General features: G+C 32.0%; 2 protein-coding genes across 2 annotated transcripts; one reads left to right on the top strand and one right to left on the bottom strand.

Moving 5' to 3' along the window:
* The first annotated feature begins 6,000 nt into the window (after nt 1-6,000).
* Nucleotides 6,001-9,283, top strand: LOC110662394 (uncharacterized). The gene is made up of 5 exons (XM_058136029.1): nt 6,001-6,352; nt 7,223-7,893; nt 7,980-8,220; nt 8,639-8,701; nt 8,850-9,283. Exons 1-5 carry the CDS (start codon nt 6,302-6,304, stop codon nt 8,907-8,909), a joined length of 1,086 nt encoding a protein of 361 aa, XP_057992012.1. The 5' UTR covers nt 6,001-6,301; the 3' UTR covers nt 8,910-9,283.
* Nucleotides 9,284-9,606: 323 nt separating this feature from the next.
* Nucleotides 9,607-16,055, bottom strand: LOC110662362 (heat shock 70 kDa protein 16). Its single transcript, XM_058136028.1, has 10 exons — nt 15,880-16,055; nt 14,098-15,430; nt 13,331-13,543; nt 12,610-12,705; nt 12,361-12,516; nt 11,334-11,534; nt 10,657-10,803; nt 10,440-10,568; nt 10,232-10,362; nt 9,607-10,049 (listed from the first exon to the last, which is right to left on the bottom strand). The coding sequence occupies exons 2-10, from the start codon at nt 15,265-15,267 to the stop codon at nt 9,971-9,973; spliced, it is 2,322 nt and encodes a 773-aa protein (XP_057992011.1). The 5' UTR covers nt 15,268-15,430; nt 15,880-16,055; the 3' UTR covers nt 9,607-9,970.
* Between the last annotated feature and the right edge of the window lie 2,462 nt (nt 16,056-18,517).

Raw genomic sequence — 18,517 nt, 5'->3', positions numbered from 1 at the left:
TTAACTATTTTATAAAAAAATAATTATTTATAAAAATTTCATTAAATAAATTATAAATTTATGTTAAATTACTTTGCTTTTTTGTAACACCCCTAATTTTTGAATTTATTATTTTTGGATAAATATTGATATTTTTATTTTATTTGAATTTTAGGAAATTATTTGAAATTTTTTGGATTTTAGAAATTGGGTTCGATTTTTTGAAAATAAAAACATTGATGATTTTTAAAAATTAATTTAAAGACCACGTGGCAAAACTAAAAATATATTTAAAGTTTACAAATTTTTCTTAGTTTTCTAGAATTTTTTCGGAATTTTTTGGTCTCGTTTTCGGTCCCAAGGCAAAATAAAAATTTAAAATTTTGTATCTTGAATCGGACTGGTCGAATCGGACCGGCTTCTTCTTCCTTTTTCTTTCTCCCCGCGCGCGTCCCGACCTCTCCTTCTCTCTCTCTCGTATTTTTTCTCCTCCCTCCTCCCCTTGCCGCCCAGCCGTTGCCCAGCCCTGCCCATCTCGCCGGCGCACCACCCCAGCCTCCCCACCTCGCGGGCCGTCACCGAATGCCGGAAACCGCAAGCAAAGGCTGATGCGCAGTCACAGCCTTTGTCTTCCTACGATCCGGCCACCGATTGGGCCGGGTCTTGTGTCTAAACCCATCTACACCTCGAGAGCTTTCCATAGACACCAAGAACACCAAAATCCATCGAGTAGTTTGTCCAATTTTTGTCCGGAAAGTTTTAGCCCATTTTAACTTTTGGACTAGATTTCTCACAAACCGTGAACCCTACAAGAAAACCGAGAGTACCAGAGCGCTCCACTTGTCGAGAGCTTCGCGACAATATAAATTTCAAAATTTTTTGACACTGTTTTTTGGTGGGTCCCACGGAACTTCGTAGTATTTTTTTCCGAGTATTAAATGAGTTTAGAAAATTCCGTAAAAGTTTTATACTAACCCCCGTGTTGTGGGCTTCGTGTAAGTATCTTCAATTCGCTAAAATTCGACAGTTGTCTGGGTCTATTTCCAGCCAGACAGACCGATTGTCGAAAAAGTCTCCGAATTGGATCGAGATTTTAGCTACCCCACCATTGTCAAACGTCCCGAGCGCGTCCCAAGAGTCAGAATCGACATAGGTAAACCTGAACCTTACTTTTTCATAATTTTCTAGTATTTAAATGGGATTAAAAATTCATAAAATATTCGTGGTAGCTCAGAAAATTATGATTCTTTTTGCATTAGCCTAGTAATATTGCTAAGGCCCGCGGGGCAAAGTTTTATAATTTTTAGAGTTTATTTGGGTGGTTTTTGCAAAAGGGGTCAATTATAAGGACTAAACTGTAAGTTTACATATTGTGATTGATGACTGTTTGGATGGGCCCAGGAGGGCCTGTGTGATATGATTGAGTTGTGGGTATATGGTTGGTGGATATAGAAGTGTGTTTTAAACCCATTTGCAGGTTGGGTAGGTTCTAGGTATAGGGGAGACCTTGCAGGATTTTCGGCACGACTTAGGACGTATTTGGTCTTTTTCTTAGTTTGTATTGAGTCAAATTTATTAAATGATTGTAATAAAATTATCAGGTGAGCCGGGACAGCCTTCTTCCTCCGCCCAGCCACCATAGTGACTTCGATTGAGTCTGTGAGTAAAATATTAATTTTAATTGTAATTTCACTATTATTATATATTCAAGTATGCCCATGTATCACTTATATGTATATATCTATGTAGTTAAACTCTAGACACGTTTTATGTTGCATTCACAACTGTTAAAGTGCCATGGATGTTGTTGTGGTAATTTGGAGCAGTGTGCGTGCGTTGCCGTGCGTGTGATGTGGTGTTGGCTATGGATAGGAAGGGTAGACACGGCTTGAGATCTTCGTTGGGAGCCGGTTTTTCGGGGTAGACACGGCTTGAGTTCTTCGCTGGGACCTCGATTTGATTATTTAAGTGGAAGTCCGAGCTGAGTTCAGCTGTACAGGGGATCAACTCCAATATATGTATTGTTTGACATTATCGGGTATGTGAGTGCTCCAAATTACCTTTTTGCTGTTATGATGTGAAAATATTGCTAATGTTGCATTTCACTCTATATGGTGCACTAGCTTTAGATAGTTATAGAGATTATGGTTAAAATTGATATCTTACTCTCTGAATCGAACGCTCACTCCTGTTCAATATTCTTCTAGGCCACAGGAGGATATTTTTGAGGTTAACCTGCTTTTCTCCCTCGTAGGTCGTTTATTAATGTTTGTATAAACCTGTCAACTCTAGAATTTTCGCATGTGTTAGAAATATTTATTTGAATTGGGTCAGTAATATAAATTGTCATTTTGGACCTGTAAACTTATTATTTTATGCATGTGTGTTGGGCTGAATGAGGGAGCTGAGCTCCCTAATTGATTATATATTGTGTTTACAGGTTGGGTGAGTCAAAAACTTCCCGTTGAAAGGTTCATTTTATGACCGGACTCTGTCTCGTTGAATTCTTGAAATTGGGCCCAAATGGGCCTTAGTGTTGGGTTAAGGAATAGTTAGACTTACTACAGGTCTCGAAGGCTTTAGGCTGGCTTAGGTCATAGTGCCAGTCCGACCCATAGGTTGGGTCGTGACATTTTTATAATAAATTAATTATATTTTATATAAAATTAATAATCATAAAAGGCACCTATATTAAATCAAGGCATAAGCGCCATTGTCACTTGGCATGCGGGTGGTGGCATGGCACCCATACATATGCCATCAACAACTAAAGCTATTGTGGATCGTGAGATATTTGGTATGTATTTTATGCAAATTACAAACGGTTGTCTCATGGCTGAATCCAACCAAAGCTAAATTTCGAGGCTCTCGCTCCTATGCATGTCTAAATTATTGCACATATGTTGTCCCTTATAAGAGAAATTATATAATAAAATATTATTTTATAGGATCATAACAGAGAGATTTAATTGATCTATACTCAATATAAATTAAAAGATTTTCAGTAATATAATTGAGGTAAATTTTCCTTTCACCCTCTACTTTCCCTCATTCAATAATTTTTCTCCAATTATATTCATTTTTTAACAAATAATAATAAATTATATTTTCATTTTCAAGATAAAAAGAAAAATTTAAACTTTTTCTCTACACTTATTTTCTTTATACACATACTAGAAAACATATATATAATTTTTTGAATTTTAACAGCATATATATATGTTATTAAATTTTAATTTTACGTTTTAAATAGTACATTTCATGTGTATTTTTCCCTTAGCCAATATTTGTGAGAAAACGATTTTTCCTTAATCAATATTTATCGATTAGAGGCTTATTTTTTTATTCTTTTCAACTCAGCATCAATTGAACCATTTATATTTTTTATTTTTTTCAACTCAGCATCAATTGAACCATTTATATTATATAAAACATGTAAGATACAACATGACAAATTTTTCATCATTTAAAATGGTCAGATGAATTAAAAAAAAATTGGCTGGTTAATTTAGAATTAATTGTAATTAAATTAAATGAGTCATATCACTTTTAGTTTTAATTTTTAGATTTAATTAAATTTAATTATTTATTTTTAAATAATAATATTTTAATTTAAAATAAATAAATTATTTATTATTCAACTTAAAATTATTTTGAATCTAATCTATAATACAAAATCGATTTAGGCAATGACAAGTAAATTTATAAGCTTGTTTAATTTGAGTGAACAAGGTAAATCTATATGAAATCAATTAAATATATGTTTTATTCAATTAAATTAACTGAGTACGTGACATGTCACATTATTCATATATATTTAAGTCAATTATAAAAATTATTATTTCATTGATTCAATTAAATATATTTTTTATTCAATTTAATTAATTTGAGTATTTGACATGTCATATCAATCATATATTTTTATCAATTAAGTATTTAATTGAGTCAATTGAATCAATTGATTTTGTGCAATGTGACATTTATCATATGTATTTGGATCAATTGTGAAAATTATAATTTAGTTGATTGAATTGAATGCATATATTTGAGCTAATTGAATCAATTTAAGTATGTAATATATCACATTGATCACATACTTTTGTCAATTGAGTTTTTAATCGAGTCAACTAAATCAAATTGATTATGTGTAATTTCATATTGATCATATATATTTGAGTCAATTATAAAAATTATAATTTAATTAATTCGATAGAATATATTTTTGAGTCAATTGAATTAATTTGAGTATTTGACATATTACATTGATCATATATTTTAGTCAGATAACCCTTAAAATGAGTCAATTGAATCAATTGATTATGTATAATGTCACATTAATTATATGTATTTGAGTCGATTGTGAAAATTATTATTTAATTGATTCAATTACATATATATTTAAATCAATTGAATCAATTTGAGTAAGTAATATGTCGTATTGGTAATATATTTTAGTCAATTAAATATTTAATCAAGTTAACTGAATAAATTGATTATGCACAATGTCAGTCAATTGAGCTTTTAATTGAGTAAATTAAATAAATTGATTATGTATGATATCACATTGATCACATATATTTTGTATCAATTGTGATAATTATCATTTAAATGATTCAACTGAATATATAATTTAGTTAATTGAATTAACTAGGTATGTGACACGTCATATTAATAATATATATTTAGTCAAATAAGTTTTTAATTGAGTTAATTAAATTAATTAATTATGTACAATATCACATTAATTATATATATTTAAATTAATTATAACAATTATCATTTAAATAATTTAATTGAATATATATTTTAATCAATTGAATATGTGAAATATCCCGTTAATAATATATTTTAGTGAATTGGACATTTAAAAATATATAATTTATTTATGTGAAATGAATTTTTTTAATTGACTCAATTGAATTTATTAATATTAATTAATTAATTATTATTATATATACATTAATCGAGTCAATATAATCAATTTAAATTCATATTGGTTAATTATCCAAATATAATAAAGTAATATACTTTATTTTTTTCTAATATTAATTGACACATTTTAAAAAATATATATTTATTTATTTATTTTGATGTTTAAATCCTTTTTAATTTATATAAATATTTTGTTTTCTAAATGTATAATATTAATTAAAAAAATTATTGTGTTATTAAAAAAAAAAAAAGAGGGGAGAAGAGACAGTAAACGACACTTGTAACTTGTATTAAAACTTATAATTATGATAAATATAATAGATATAATTAAAATTTAAAATTTTAATTTCTATATTTTTTCATAAAAACATTTTAAAGGGCATTATAGTAAAATGACTTAATTTTTATACATGAAATGACCTTACTCTCTCCATTGATCCACACTGAATGTAGATTAAGTTAATTCCTCAACCATTTTCCTATTTTATATTTGTATTGAATATGAAATGATAATCTAACAGTAATTACACATTTATAAATATAATTACTATTTTTTTTTGAAAAATTTACAAAATAGTCATAAATATTTGAGACCCATATATATATAAACTTATTCACATTTTATATAAGATATCTTACGAACATAAATATATGATATTTATATATTTAATAGATAAATTTTATTATATATTTTATATTTTAAATTCATAATAAATTAAATTTAGATAAAAAAAAAATTTATTTAATGATTAGAATCCTCTTGATTGAGTAAGGCGGAAATTAATTTTTTTAGTTTTAAGTTTATAATAGCTGATTTATAAGATTTGGAAAAAATAAATTTAAAATTGTATTTATTAAAAGATGATATTTTAATTTTAATTGTTATTTTTTTATTAATATTTATTTAATCGTTAACTATACCGAAGAAGTTTACAATCTACAAGGAGGGAAAATTGGCTTTTCCTATTGAAAAAAAAAAAAAAAAGCTTAATTTTGAAAATAAAGGGATGTAATTGGCGCGCCAAATTTCCCACACATTTTTTCTCACCGCGTTCAAAATTTGTTCATTTCCTTCATTCCCTTTCCCTTTCTCTCGGGCTGGATCTTGATGCCGACCCGTAACCCCAAATACCTTCTCCCCACCATCAACACTCCGTCCTCAATTTGGATCCGGGTCCGACCGCCCTTACCCTCTCGGAGGACGAAGATGATAAAAATTTCCAAACCCGAGTCATCAATTCTGAAAGAAAATGATTTTGGATTTCAGGTTATGAATTCGGACCCCGAATCCGGCCCAGAGTTACCCGGCCATTCAAGCGGCTGAGACGAGGAACCGCAATCCGGGAATCGAGATTGAAGAAGAAAGAAAAGGACTCGGTTTTGTGTGATAATGGTGATGATGATATTGAAGAGTTCTCCTCGCAGGAGGATTTTTTTAGAGGTAATAATACCCACTTCTTCTTCTCCTTCCAATTTCCACACCCACAAAACCAACACCCGCCACCCCCCCCCCCCCCCCGCGTACATTTGTGTGTGTTTCCATTCCACACCCCCCCTCTTTGTTTAGTCCATATTGTTTTTTGGTTTAATGCAAGAAACTGGTTGCACGTAAAACGAGCATTAGTAATGGGTTCACAATTGGATAATTTATGACCTGAGATTTGTTTTTGGAAACTGTACAAATGAATAGGAATAAAGTTGAGACTTTGCTAGTGATGTGGAGTGGAAGAAGTTAAAAAACCCTAAAATTGTTATGGTCGAGCACATAATCATACTAATATTGAGCAAATCGTCTGTCCTTTTTCTGACTGTGGTAGAACTTTTTTTTCCAAACGAGGGAAAGGAATCATGAGAGTTTGCTGATGACTGGAGTAATATATTATGAGAGAGAGTTGCATGTAACGTTCACCTCAGTGATGTTATGGGTATTTCAATTAATTGTAGTCTTGTAGACCTTAAGGTATCTGCCCCAAAAGTGATCATTTAAGATGTAGGGTTTGACAAGGAAAACACAAGGGGCATCTGTTAAGAAATCTAAAAGCAAATAATAGCTCGAGTTTATGCATTGCATCTGGTAAAGAGGATTTCTCAGATTTTAAATGTCAGCTTAGACGAACGTGCCTTAGCATTGAGTGTTATATTGCATCTATGGAATGGGTGTTTGTGCAATTGAGTTAGCATGCTTCATTTTTTCTTTTGAGTGTCTCTCTCTAATCAAATATCACCATTAATTTCTTCATGCATACTCATAACCGGTCAGATTTTTCTGAATCAATGTTTTCAAATATCTAAGTTGTTCTTTCTATAGCAGATGCACATCCATCAATACAGTACAATTCTGTACGTAGTTCCATTGCATGGTTCTGGGGTTCTGAATAAATCATCAAGCCAGAAGAGAATGGAACAGGCTCCATCCTATTCCTTCGCAGAGACAGGCCGCAATTGCTCGGTATTTCCAGAGTTAACCATCAGTCCTCTCCGAAGGTTTCAGTTAGTTGATTCTGATTCTGAAGAGCCTCTTATGAATGAAGATGTAAGCAGAAAGACTCCAAGAACTGATTCATCTTTGAAGAAGCAGCAGCCTCCTGCATGCGAACAAAAAAGAAATCAATCAGCTGATAAGCATCAGAGTGAGGATTTGTGGAAGGATTTCTGTCCACTAAAGAGTTTTCACATTCCGACACCTGTTCTGGATGAGGTCTGCAAAGAATATTTCCATTCCTTTCAAGTTACGAACGCAGCTCAGAAACTGGAAAGTGATTTATATAAAGTCAGAGTGGGCTGTCATGAAGATGTAAATAACATCAAAGGCTTTGAGCAAAGATGGAATTTGGCTGACCCTCTGCCTCCAGTTCATCATTATTTCTTCCATGACGATCCAAGGATTCAGACATTAGTCCGCTGTCGCTTATCTAACTGTTCCCCATTTGGCATTATTAACAAGGGAAATCAGCAGCATAGCGAATCAGTCATTAATTACATGTAACTTGCTTCGCATTCCTTTCTACTTCAGCTGTTTGTATCTGTAGCCTTAATTGTGTAATAATGTTTACTTGCTATCGTTTCAGGAGTCAATTCCATGAGGAAGCTTCTAAGCAGGGGGAAACTCGGAGAAGTAACAGTGGGAGAGGCTCAACAAGGGGAAGAAACAAATCAAAGAAATCAAATGCCAGAGAAGTCGGGCATGCTTCGGAAGTCTGGGTAGATCCCAAAAGCAGTTCTACCATTCCAAAGGATGTTGGGAAAAAACGCATTCATGCAAATGGTCAAGCTGCTGGTCGATGGTTTACATCCTCCGACGGCAGGAAGGTATCTTGAATTGCCGCATCTGAAGTGAAACTTTTAATGAATTTAAATTTTTATAGTAATTATCCAATAATTGATTGGTTCATTTTTATGTTAATCAACGATGCAAATTAGATTATAGCATTCACTAATACATATTATATAAATTGTTTGCTTATAATTCCTTGGAACAACCATAAAATTACATTTCATATTCAAAATTTCAACTAATATGACATATAGTCAACCTATTTGGGCAACTGCTAAATTAGAAAATTGAAAATCTTAACTGAACCAAAAACTGTAAAAAAAAAAAAAATGGTTTGGTTAATCGAACTGTTATACAGGTTCAGGTATCCTAATTTTTCCGTTTGGTTCATTAGTTTTAGGTTTTTTTTTTTTTTTTTTTCCCTCATCACCCCTGCTTGACAATGATCTGTAGGTTTATGTTTCAAGAAGTGGTCAGGAGTTGAATGGTCAAATTGCCTACAGACACTACAGAAAGGTAAATGCAGGATAATGTGTTGCTTGTTTTTCGTTCTTTACTTTTTTTCCCTCCTCATTTAGGTATTATTTTTCCTTAAAAAACTTGTGTGGTGTTCTATATTCAGCTGGTGTAATTTTTTTTCACATTTTTTTTTTCTCGCCGGCAGGAGAGTGGAGGGTTCAGAAATTCAAAAAAGAAAACCAATGTCAAGAGGAAGAAAGGCTGAATGTGGATGCATTTCATTCCTGTAAACATTGCAGATTAAATTTTTCATGCAGATCATCTACATTCAAGTTTGATCACAAGCATTCAAGTTTGTACACTTGCCAATCCTAGTTTTAAAACTTCTGCAAAGCATCATTTATACAAGGAAAGCTCATTCAAATCCTCAAATCACAAGAAGATAATGGGAGCAAAATCTATTAACCATTAATCTCGGCAATCTGCAGACTTTTATTTAGGAAATTTAGTTAAATGAAATCGGGATTTTGCTAGGTAAGGCTCCTGCTCAATTCGATGGTTTCCCTTGCCTGCAGCTAAACTAGCTTAAGCCTGGCTAAAATACAGGCCTAATAAATCACAAAAGAAATTCTTGGTCAAGCTAGGCTTTCGTACGCTTGCATATCACTAGCCATAAATTGTGTTTATCTGATTTTTCATTTAATTTTTTCTTAAACCTGTTAAATGTCAGTTCCTTTACCGAAATGAATTCGCAGAGTAAGAGGTAACGAGCACGTTTAACAAGTCAGAAGCACTAACAACGGAAACAATCATGTGCCCGACCGAAGATTGCAGTTTCCTCCTTCCAGGATTTGCAGAAGCTTCCCATTCAAAGGCCTTTTCTACTAATGAAAAAATACGTAAAAGCCATGCAACAAGGCATCCAGTGAATAGGCAGTTGGTGAAAAGAAGTGCAAAGAGACTAGTGCTGGAGGCACACTTGCCAATCAACCACGCATAGAATATAGTTACATCAGTTAAAATCAAGCAAAATTCAAAAATTCTTTTGTACATCCAGAAGCATTGAAACAGGTAAATAAGCATGACGTGCTTAGATCAAAAGCCATATGGACCACCCATCTTTATGAGCACCTCGCTATCTGCCCTGTGTAGTAATATGACATTAGGTTACTGAAAAGCAGGGAAAACCGGATCCTTCATACTACTACTAGTTTTTGTGTATGACTGTCGATATCAAAATTGTATAATTAGGCTGTGTAAACTGTGTACGTTACAATTGTGAATTTTAAGTGAACTTTTCTGAAGAGGACTTCCAACGCCTTGAACCTATACTTGATGGTCTGGGCCCTTCTTGTCCTCTGAATTTTGTGGAGAAGACTTCCTTTCCATTGCCTGTTTGCATACCCTGAAATCGATGACAGGAAAGATTACAACACTCTTGAGAAGGCTACTGATCATAAATGCAATTAACTGTAAGGTGTAGGATCACTGAATGAGGCCTTTGGTGGCAATGAGTTAAGTTAAGTTAAGATTAAAATAAAAATATGAACTTTCTAGTAATGCAAATATAATGTAGAAGAATAGTACAAGTTTAAATCCTCTGTCCTCCTCTTTATCTCCGATGACCATAATACAGGATTGGTGTTCTTGGGTAGGGAATCTTGTTGTTGGGTTCTCTCTCTCAGCCAATGCTCAGCTTTATTGCACTCATTAATGATCTGGAAAAAGTCACAGCTCTGTTATTAAAAAATAATTAAACATCACATTTACAGTTGATATTGTTTCACTATCTTACCAATTCCCTATCCTCAGTTGGGAGAGAATTAACATGCATGCGATACTCCACAATGCAATTTAACAATTCTCGTTTAGCTTGTGCTCTCGCTTCTTCATCTTTAAATCGATTCTCAATGGGATCCACCAACTATTTATATTACCAGGCGAAGAAAGGTCAAGCAAGGTGAACCACAAATGGAACACTAAACTTTGAGATTTGGAGTAATAAAGATCACCTTCCTAAGATCCTGCATTTTTGAGGTATAAGCATTCTCAGTTTCATCATCACCATCTTCATAAAGCCACTCCTCTGTCTCCTGTAGGCTCCTGGAGATTCCCTCTTTCTCTCGATCACTGGCAAAGCTCCGATATTTGTTGAAAAGCTATTCACATAACATGTCATTATTTCTCAAACCAGAACAGTAGATAGTAGGGATAATGAATTAGAAGCCCTCTCTGAGCTTGATTAAATGATTAAGATCTAACATGGGGAATGGATATCTGAGACATTTCATTCATCTAGTTTCATATCACGTTTGCTGTGAAGGCAAGTCATTTATAGCTAATTACAGCCCAATAAGAAAAGTACTAAACAGCAAGATTCTCGAGTTCATGCTTAGGTTGTACATACACAAGAATAATGAAATTTAAAAATTCATGATTTGACAATAATGTGAGCCACATAGTACATAACATAAAATCATAAAAACATCTATTTTTGTCCTTTTGGGATGTTAAACAATGCATTTACGACACCAAATAGCTGATATGTGGCCTTAAACAGATTCAACAGAAATTTCCAGAAAGGCATGCCATGCACAAACCAAATTGATTATCACCAAGTGGTAAAACAAAACCATATTATGGTATCTGGGGAAGATATGATCACTGTGTCAGAAATTTAACATTCTACCTTATTACGGGTCTCATAAACATAGGATTCCAAGGCATTTTTCTGGTTTTTGGCTTGTTCCACAAGTTTGTCCTGTTGAGCTAACTGAAATTCCGTCTCTTTAGCCTCTGAAAGTTCAGCATCAGTCATTCCACCATATATATTCTCGGTAACCGGTATCTCAAGCCTCCGACAGGCCTTATCTCTTTTTATGCCATTAGCCTGAAGAAAATAATGGAGTAAAAGATGAATTTAGTGTATGATCCTAAGCCTTTCCACTTAGGTAACACAAGACTTAAAAGAGCACTAGAACCAGTATGAGTGTTAAATATTGCTAGAGATAACCTACAATTGGGTTCTCACCCACAAAGCTTAAGCTTTTAGGTATATTAGTTCTTCAAAAATATCAAAGCCTCTTTCACCAACTGGTCAAGAGTATATTAGATCCTCAATAACATCAAAGCCTCTTTCGTTCTTTCCCCAGCTGTTCAAGAGTATATTAATTCTTCAATAATATCAAAGCCTCTTTCACTAACTGATCAAGAATTCTATACCCAGTGCCCTTCACATTCTTAATTAAATTTCAAATTTTCAATATAAGGTAAAGGATAACAGGTGCTTATCCATGCTTTAAGCCCAATGGACTTTCTTGTAGGGCTTATATTAAACTCAACTCAACTCAACTCAGCTAAGCCTTTATCCCAAAAATTTGGGGTCGGCTATATGTATTCGCTTTCTCCATTTTAAACGATTTTGGGTTAAATCCTCAGAAATGTGTAATGCTTCATAGGGCTTATATTAGAGTTATTAAATTTATTCCTAGGTTACAATTTACAGAATTAGGTTTTTAGGTGGAGTGGTTCTTCAACAAATGTAAATCCATAGAGAACAATAATTGTGGAGTCAACAAAAAAAAATTTCTAATATGTCTAATTTTGAGATCTAATAAACTGAACTTCCTGATCTCATTAGCCAATAATTGTGGCATACAAATAAATCCTAATAATATACCTCTAGAGATATTCACATAACAGTATAATGAACTCACTGAAGCATCTAATAATCTGGCATGCATTGTCACATCATCCTCATTGCCATTCGCAAACTTTGTTGAAGAAAAAGAAGCAGAGTCAGCATCCATTTTGTCTATTTCTGGATTAGCATTGTCCCTTCTAGCATTATCATCTACATGGTCTTCCATCAACTGAAGCAATAACATAACTAGACCAAATAAGAAATCCTTAAAACAGGGATAAAGTTAATAAGGACACAGAATAAAAAGAGAGTTCATATTTACCATAGCTGACTCAATGGTGACGATGCCATGAAGATTTAATTGGACTTTAACTTTAATCCTTGTGTTTTCACTATAGGAGCCAGGGAAAGGACCAATCTGCATAAAATATTTTGAAATAAACTCAGAAGCAAAGTCTTCCAATTACAGAAGATAAATCCACACCTATAACAAGCCCAGCATATAATTGCTTGATATCTATGCATAGCCAGTGTGACATGTAAAGACATTTAAATGTCCCACAAACATTTATGACAAGCATGTGGCAAAATTTAAATGCATACTACGCCAATTTATGTGTCATACAAAAGAAATCTAAATATCTTAGAAAAAAATGGCTGCTATCCTGGATAACAGACAGGCATGCCACATTAAACAATTGTATTCACAGTATTCACAGCTTATGAATATCAAGCATAGGCAGAAAGAATCCTCTAGGTTTTATTATCCAATTGTCTACCAATTCAAAAATCTCCTCATCTATATTACCAATCAAGTTATCATACTGTTTAAGAAATTTACAACCTTGACAAGAGGCCTTGTAATGCAGAAACATCAAGAACAATGCTGCATGTGTGGTAAATATCAGCATCAACAATGTTATAAACAATAAATTTGTCATCTGTGTCTTAAGGCAATCACGAGAGAAGCCATTCATAGCAATCAACAAGCAACCAATCTTTCATGTTATGTATGAGAGGGGAAAAAGCTGCAGTATCCTTACTGTGAAAGAACTAATTTTTGAAGACACAACAGGGAGAAGTTCATTTGGATTGGTGTAAAATGCTTCCAAATGAAACAAACTACTTCGCTGGAATGTCAAAACTTTGATACTCGGAATAGGTTGACCTTTTGGAAACAATATGTCATTTGACTCTGTGCCAATTGGGCCTTTATCTGATGAGAATCCAATAGAGAAAGGAAATGAATCTTGAACCTGCATAAGACATGAATTACAATTACTTCTTTTGATGAATGTAACAAAACATTGATATGCATTATGTGTCTCAATGTTGGACTATTTTAAGCTGATTTATGTGCATTCTTGTATTTCTGTAACACCATCAATGAAAAGGGAGAGTGAGAGTGAGAGTGAGTGAGAAAAGAGAAATTTCCACCATAAAATAAAATTTTATTCCTTTAGGATTGCAAAGAAAGGAAAGTTTTGCTCATAGCAAGCTTACAAACTCCAACAGATAAACAAAGCAACAAATGCAGGAGACATGGAGAGGTTTGGAAAATAATTTTAGTCACTACTGGCTAACTCATTCATGCAATTAGTTCATAGTATACATGAATTTGATTCTTTATAGACATGTAACTTGAGCTAAAGCAAATTGCAAGAACTTAAGCAGGCACTGTATTAAAAGAAAATGACCAAACACATTTTATTTGAAAGGAAAATCCTTGCACTAACAGACGGAAACAACAAAGAAGATACCCTTTGACAGGACAATTATTAAGAACACATAATTCATTCAAGATACAAACCTCATATTCTCTCACTCGAAAAACTGGACTAAGCATTGCACACTGGAGGGCACATCCACGTGCCACACATTCACTTGCATTCAGTGTCCGGCTAGGTTCTCTCCCAAACAGAGAAGCTAACAACTTACTAATAGATGGTATTCTAGACCCTGAGCCAACAAGCTCAACAGAATGCATCTTCCCCACTGGTATCCCTGCATCAGCTAAAGCTTTCTTGCAAGGAACACAAATCCTCTCCAGTAATCCTGAAGCCAATCTCTCAAATTCTTCTCTCTTGATAAAACCTTTAACGTCTTTCTCATCCATCAAGCACTCTATATTTAGCGGTGCCTCAGCATTTGCACTCAAAACCTTCTTCAACTTCTCACATGCTGCCCTTAACCTAATACAAGCCCTTACATTAGAATATACATCTATTTTGTAATGCTCCTTGAACTGTGTGGCAAAATAACCAAACAAAACCTCATCAAAGTCCCTTCCTCCCAAGTTGCTATCAAAAGCATGGGATAGAATCCTCATATGCCCAGCCTCAAATGACACAATTGATACTTGCATATCACAATGACCAATGTCAACAAATGCAACATATGTTGGCCCTGCATTGGAGAAATCTGTTTTGTAAATCCCAAAACTAAGCGCTGTTGCAGTACAGTCATGGATCAATCTCAAAGGCTTCAACCCAGCAATTGTTGCAGCATTCAAATATGCCCGTCTCTGCAAGTCTGTGAAATATGATGGTATCCCAATCACACAATCAGCAACAGGCATTTCCAAATTTTTCTCTGTGATTTCTTTCAAATGTGAAAAGAGCATTGCCAGGATCTGAACTGGTGTGAATGTATGTGTCTCTCCCAAATATTTCAAGTGAATCAAAATGCCACCATCCTGTCCACCAGAAGTTTCAAATGGTAACACCTTCAGCTCATTTTGAACATTAGGGTCTGTAAAATTCTGTCCAATCAATTTCTTCACTTGAGATATTGTGGATTTTGGATTCATCATAGCAGAAGCAGCACCAGCAGCCCCAAGAAACCGCTGTTTCTCCCCAAAACACACCACAGATGGCGTTTCACGTTTTGATTCATCATTCAACAACACATCAATACCCCGTTGTTTCACGGCGGCAATAACACAGTTCTCATTACCAATATCAAACCCAACCACACTCATTTCAGTTCCCCCAAAACATATATCCTGGAGTAGACAAATACAACACAACCCCACAAATAAATAACTAAAGTTAATCCAGTTCTTCTCCTTGCTTCCCAATTAATCACTCAAGTACTAGCTGCCAAATCCTTCATAATTCCTTCTATACATTCATCGCCCAAAGCTACAAAGAGAGAAAGGAGATCAATAAATAAAACATAATAGTGAAATACAGTTATTGTATAATAAAATGACCTGTTCATAAACGTAAAAATTGCAGCACTAAATCAAGGCTTTGATGAACTGCTGAGAAAATGTAGGCTAAGAAGAAAAATCAGAATTGCTTCTTCGCTATCAATGAACATAATCCATAGGGAAACAAAAGCGTATAATTGAGGGAGCCAGACAGCATTAACATGAAAAGCAAAAGTTTACCTTTTCAAACATTTGGAACCAAGACATTACGACAAGTCTAAAATTTCAACTTTCTTTCCCATTTCTCATTTTTCTCAACAACCAAACAGAAGAAAAATACACAGAACCACATAACGAACGAAATATCAATATAATTCAGCTTCGATGAATCACCCAGCAGAAAAAATTAAAAAAAAAAAAAATAGAGAATAACAGTACCTAATTTATGGACACTACAGCTGATCAGAATCTAGAGAATTGAAAATAGAACCCTAGGATTGAGAAAGAAAGTGAAGCGGCGGTAGCGAGACAAAATCTCCGCTTTGTTTGCCGAGGTAGACACCATTTTAGGTAAGAAAGTATAACTCAAAAGGAAAATGAAAAAAATAAATTTTAGACATATGGGTTATAGTACAATTTTATCCATTTTGAGGTCCTTTTGTACAAATAGATTTTGTAGGACCTTTTTTTAGAATCCAAATTGTACATCATCTCTATTAAATTAACTACTCTAATTATTTATTAGTTATATCCTATGAAAAGCTAGAATCTTTATAAGAATGAATTTAATAATAATTAAATTAAATATTTTTATTTAAATTTATGCTTTAATTATATATTTTTTCATTAATTTTTTTACAAATTTAGATATAAATATTTGATTTAATTGTTGTTAAGCTTATTCTTATATAATGTCCAACTTATATTAGATATCTCTATTATGTATATGCAAATTAGAGGAACATATTTTTGGTGTATCTAATTATTTATTATTAATATATTAATTATTAACTTATTATTAGTTTTAAATTAAGTGGACAACACCATATGAATTAGGATAATGATTGTTATTTTTCATAACTCTTAATAGTCTCTATAAATGTGGTAAAAAATTTTACCATTTTCATTGATTGAGATACTTAAATTCAATACTCTCACATTACTCCCACTTCTTTAAAACAATTTCACAACAATACAAGACAGCCCTGCATCTCTCCTCCATCCCAGCAATTAACATGTATTTCTCCCACCATTCTTTTTTCTTTCAAATTTTTTTTTCCTAAAATTTCTATTATTTTCTTTTGTTGTAGGAGCTTGCTCAGAACTAATTATAGCAAGAATTGTAAAAGTAAATAAAAAATAAAAGAAGCATCGCTCAAAATAAGATGACAGTTGTCATCAACTAAATATGAAAAAAAAAATAATATGAAAAAAATAAATAATTAGCTATTTAAAGATTATTTTGCTAGTTTAAACTTGAAACATCATAATTACAAAATGATATAACGAAAAATATAAGATACTTTTAAAATTTAAATATTGTTGCGTGAGTTATTCAATAAAAAAAAAATACAAAACTAAAAAAACTAATCAAAAGAAAAAAAAATAATTATAAAAAAATATATCAATTATGGCTTTAATCCATTAAGATCTTTTATCGATATAATTAGTATATAACACTATAATATATGCCAATCTTTTATCAATTGTTTTTTAAAATTCAATTAGCACTTAAATCAATTATAAAACATATTATAATTAAATGTGTTATGCATGTTTTAACTCTATATAATTAGTACATAGCACTATATAATATGTGTTAGATTTTCTATTAATTGCTCCTTATAAAATTATAGATACCTAAATCAATTATATAAAATGATCAAATTAAAAGTGATATGCATACCTTATTTAATTAATACATAGCATTATAATGCTAGGTCTTTAATTAATTTACTTTTTGTAATGCAATTAGCACTTAAATCAATTATGAACATATTATAATTAAACGTGTTATGCATATCTTAATTCCATATAATTAGTACAAGTATTATAATATACACTACATTTTTCATTGATTGTTCTTTATAAAATTATTAATACTTAGATCAATTATGAAATATATTATAATTAAATATACATATAATGCATATTTTAACTCCATGTAATTTATACATAGCACTCGAATATAAGCTACCTCTTTCATAAATTACAACTTTATATATATATATATATATATATATATATATATATATATATATATATAATTCTTTTAGATATTAAATAGTATTTGAATTTAACTATATATATAATTGTTCAATTGCTTAATATCCAATAAATTTTAAACTTAAAAAAAGAGAAGTAATGCAAAAATGGCTGCACTCTTTTTTTTATGAGTAATTTATTATTTTTAAATTAAAAAAAAAGTTTCAAAGCGATTACAGTTTTTTCTGACTAATTTTTTTTTAAATTAAAAAGAAATACAAAATGGAGCAAACGACTAAATAAATTATAAATTATATGTTAATGTATTAATTTATATATTAACATATTACTTATTATTTTTCTAGAAATATTTGCTGGCTAAGCGTTCTTTGTAACACTTTCTTCATGTTTAGTCCTATTCTTTCGTAATTATTATGCACACCGTTTTACATTATGCTATAATCTTCTTCTCATTTCTCAATGATTCAACGCATCGTTTCGTTAAGCTAAGTTAGAAAATAGCAAGATTTATGATTTTTCTAATTTAAGTATGAGCTATTGAATGTTTGGTTAGAGAGAAACGGAGAGAAAAGAAAAAAAAATCTTAAAAAGGAAATTGGAATTTGAAAACTCATGTAGTAGACTTTGAAATTAAATAAACATTAATTGTGATACCTTGAAATTAGGTCTAATTTATTAAGGTTATAATTGTAACTTCATCTATTTTTAATTCATTAATAAGAGCTTCAAATTTTAATATATGGATTTTCATATATATCCCCATTTGATCCGATCAATTTGACTCATCTAATATCACTCTTAGTAAAACTCAATTATTTAAAAAAATTTCAACCCGATTTCAGAGCAATTT

Source organism: Hevea brasiliensis, chromosome 15 (assembly GCF_030052815.1).
Source record: "Hevea brasiliensis isolate MT/VB/25A 57/8 chromosome 15, ASM3005281v1, whole genome shotgun sequence".
NCBI classification, from domain to species: domain Eukaryota; kingdom Viridiplantae; phylum Streptophyta; class Magnoliopsida; order Malpighiales; family Euphorbiaceae; genus Hevea; species Hevea brasiliensis.
The sequence above is the reverse complement of the archived record's forward strand: the minus strand, read 5'-3'. Positions and strand labels throughout refer to the sequence as shown.

Coding starts and splice junctions, on each gene's coding strand:
- LOC110662394 (XM_058136029.1), top strand. CDS start 6,302: ATGGTGATGATGATATTGAAGAGTTCTCCTCGCAGGAGGATTTTTTTA. Junction 6,353..7,222: donor GCAGGAGGATTTTTTTAGAG/GTAATAATACCC, acceptor TTTCTATAGCAG/ATGCACATCCATCAATACAG. Junction 8,702..8,849: donor CCTACAGACACTACAGAAAG/GTAAATGCAGGA, acceptor TCTCGCCGGCAG/GAGAGTGGAGGGTTCAGAAA.
- LOC110662362 (XM_058136028.1), bottom strand. CDS start 15,267: ATGAGTGTGGTTGGGTTTGATATTGGTAATGAGAACTGTGTTATTGCC. Junction 10,804..11,333: donor TTTATGAGACCCGTAATAAG/GTAGAATGTTAA, acceptor TTATGTGAATAG/CTTTTCAACAAATATCGGAG. Junction 10,363..10,439: donor CAACTGAGGATAGGGAATTG/GTAAGATAGTGA, acceptor GACTTTTTCCAG/ATCATTAATGAGTGCAATAA.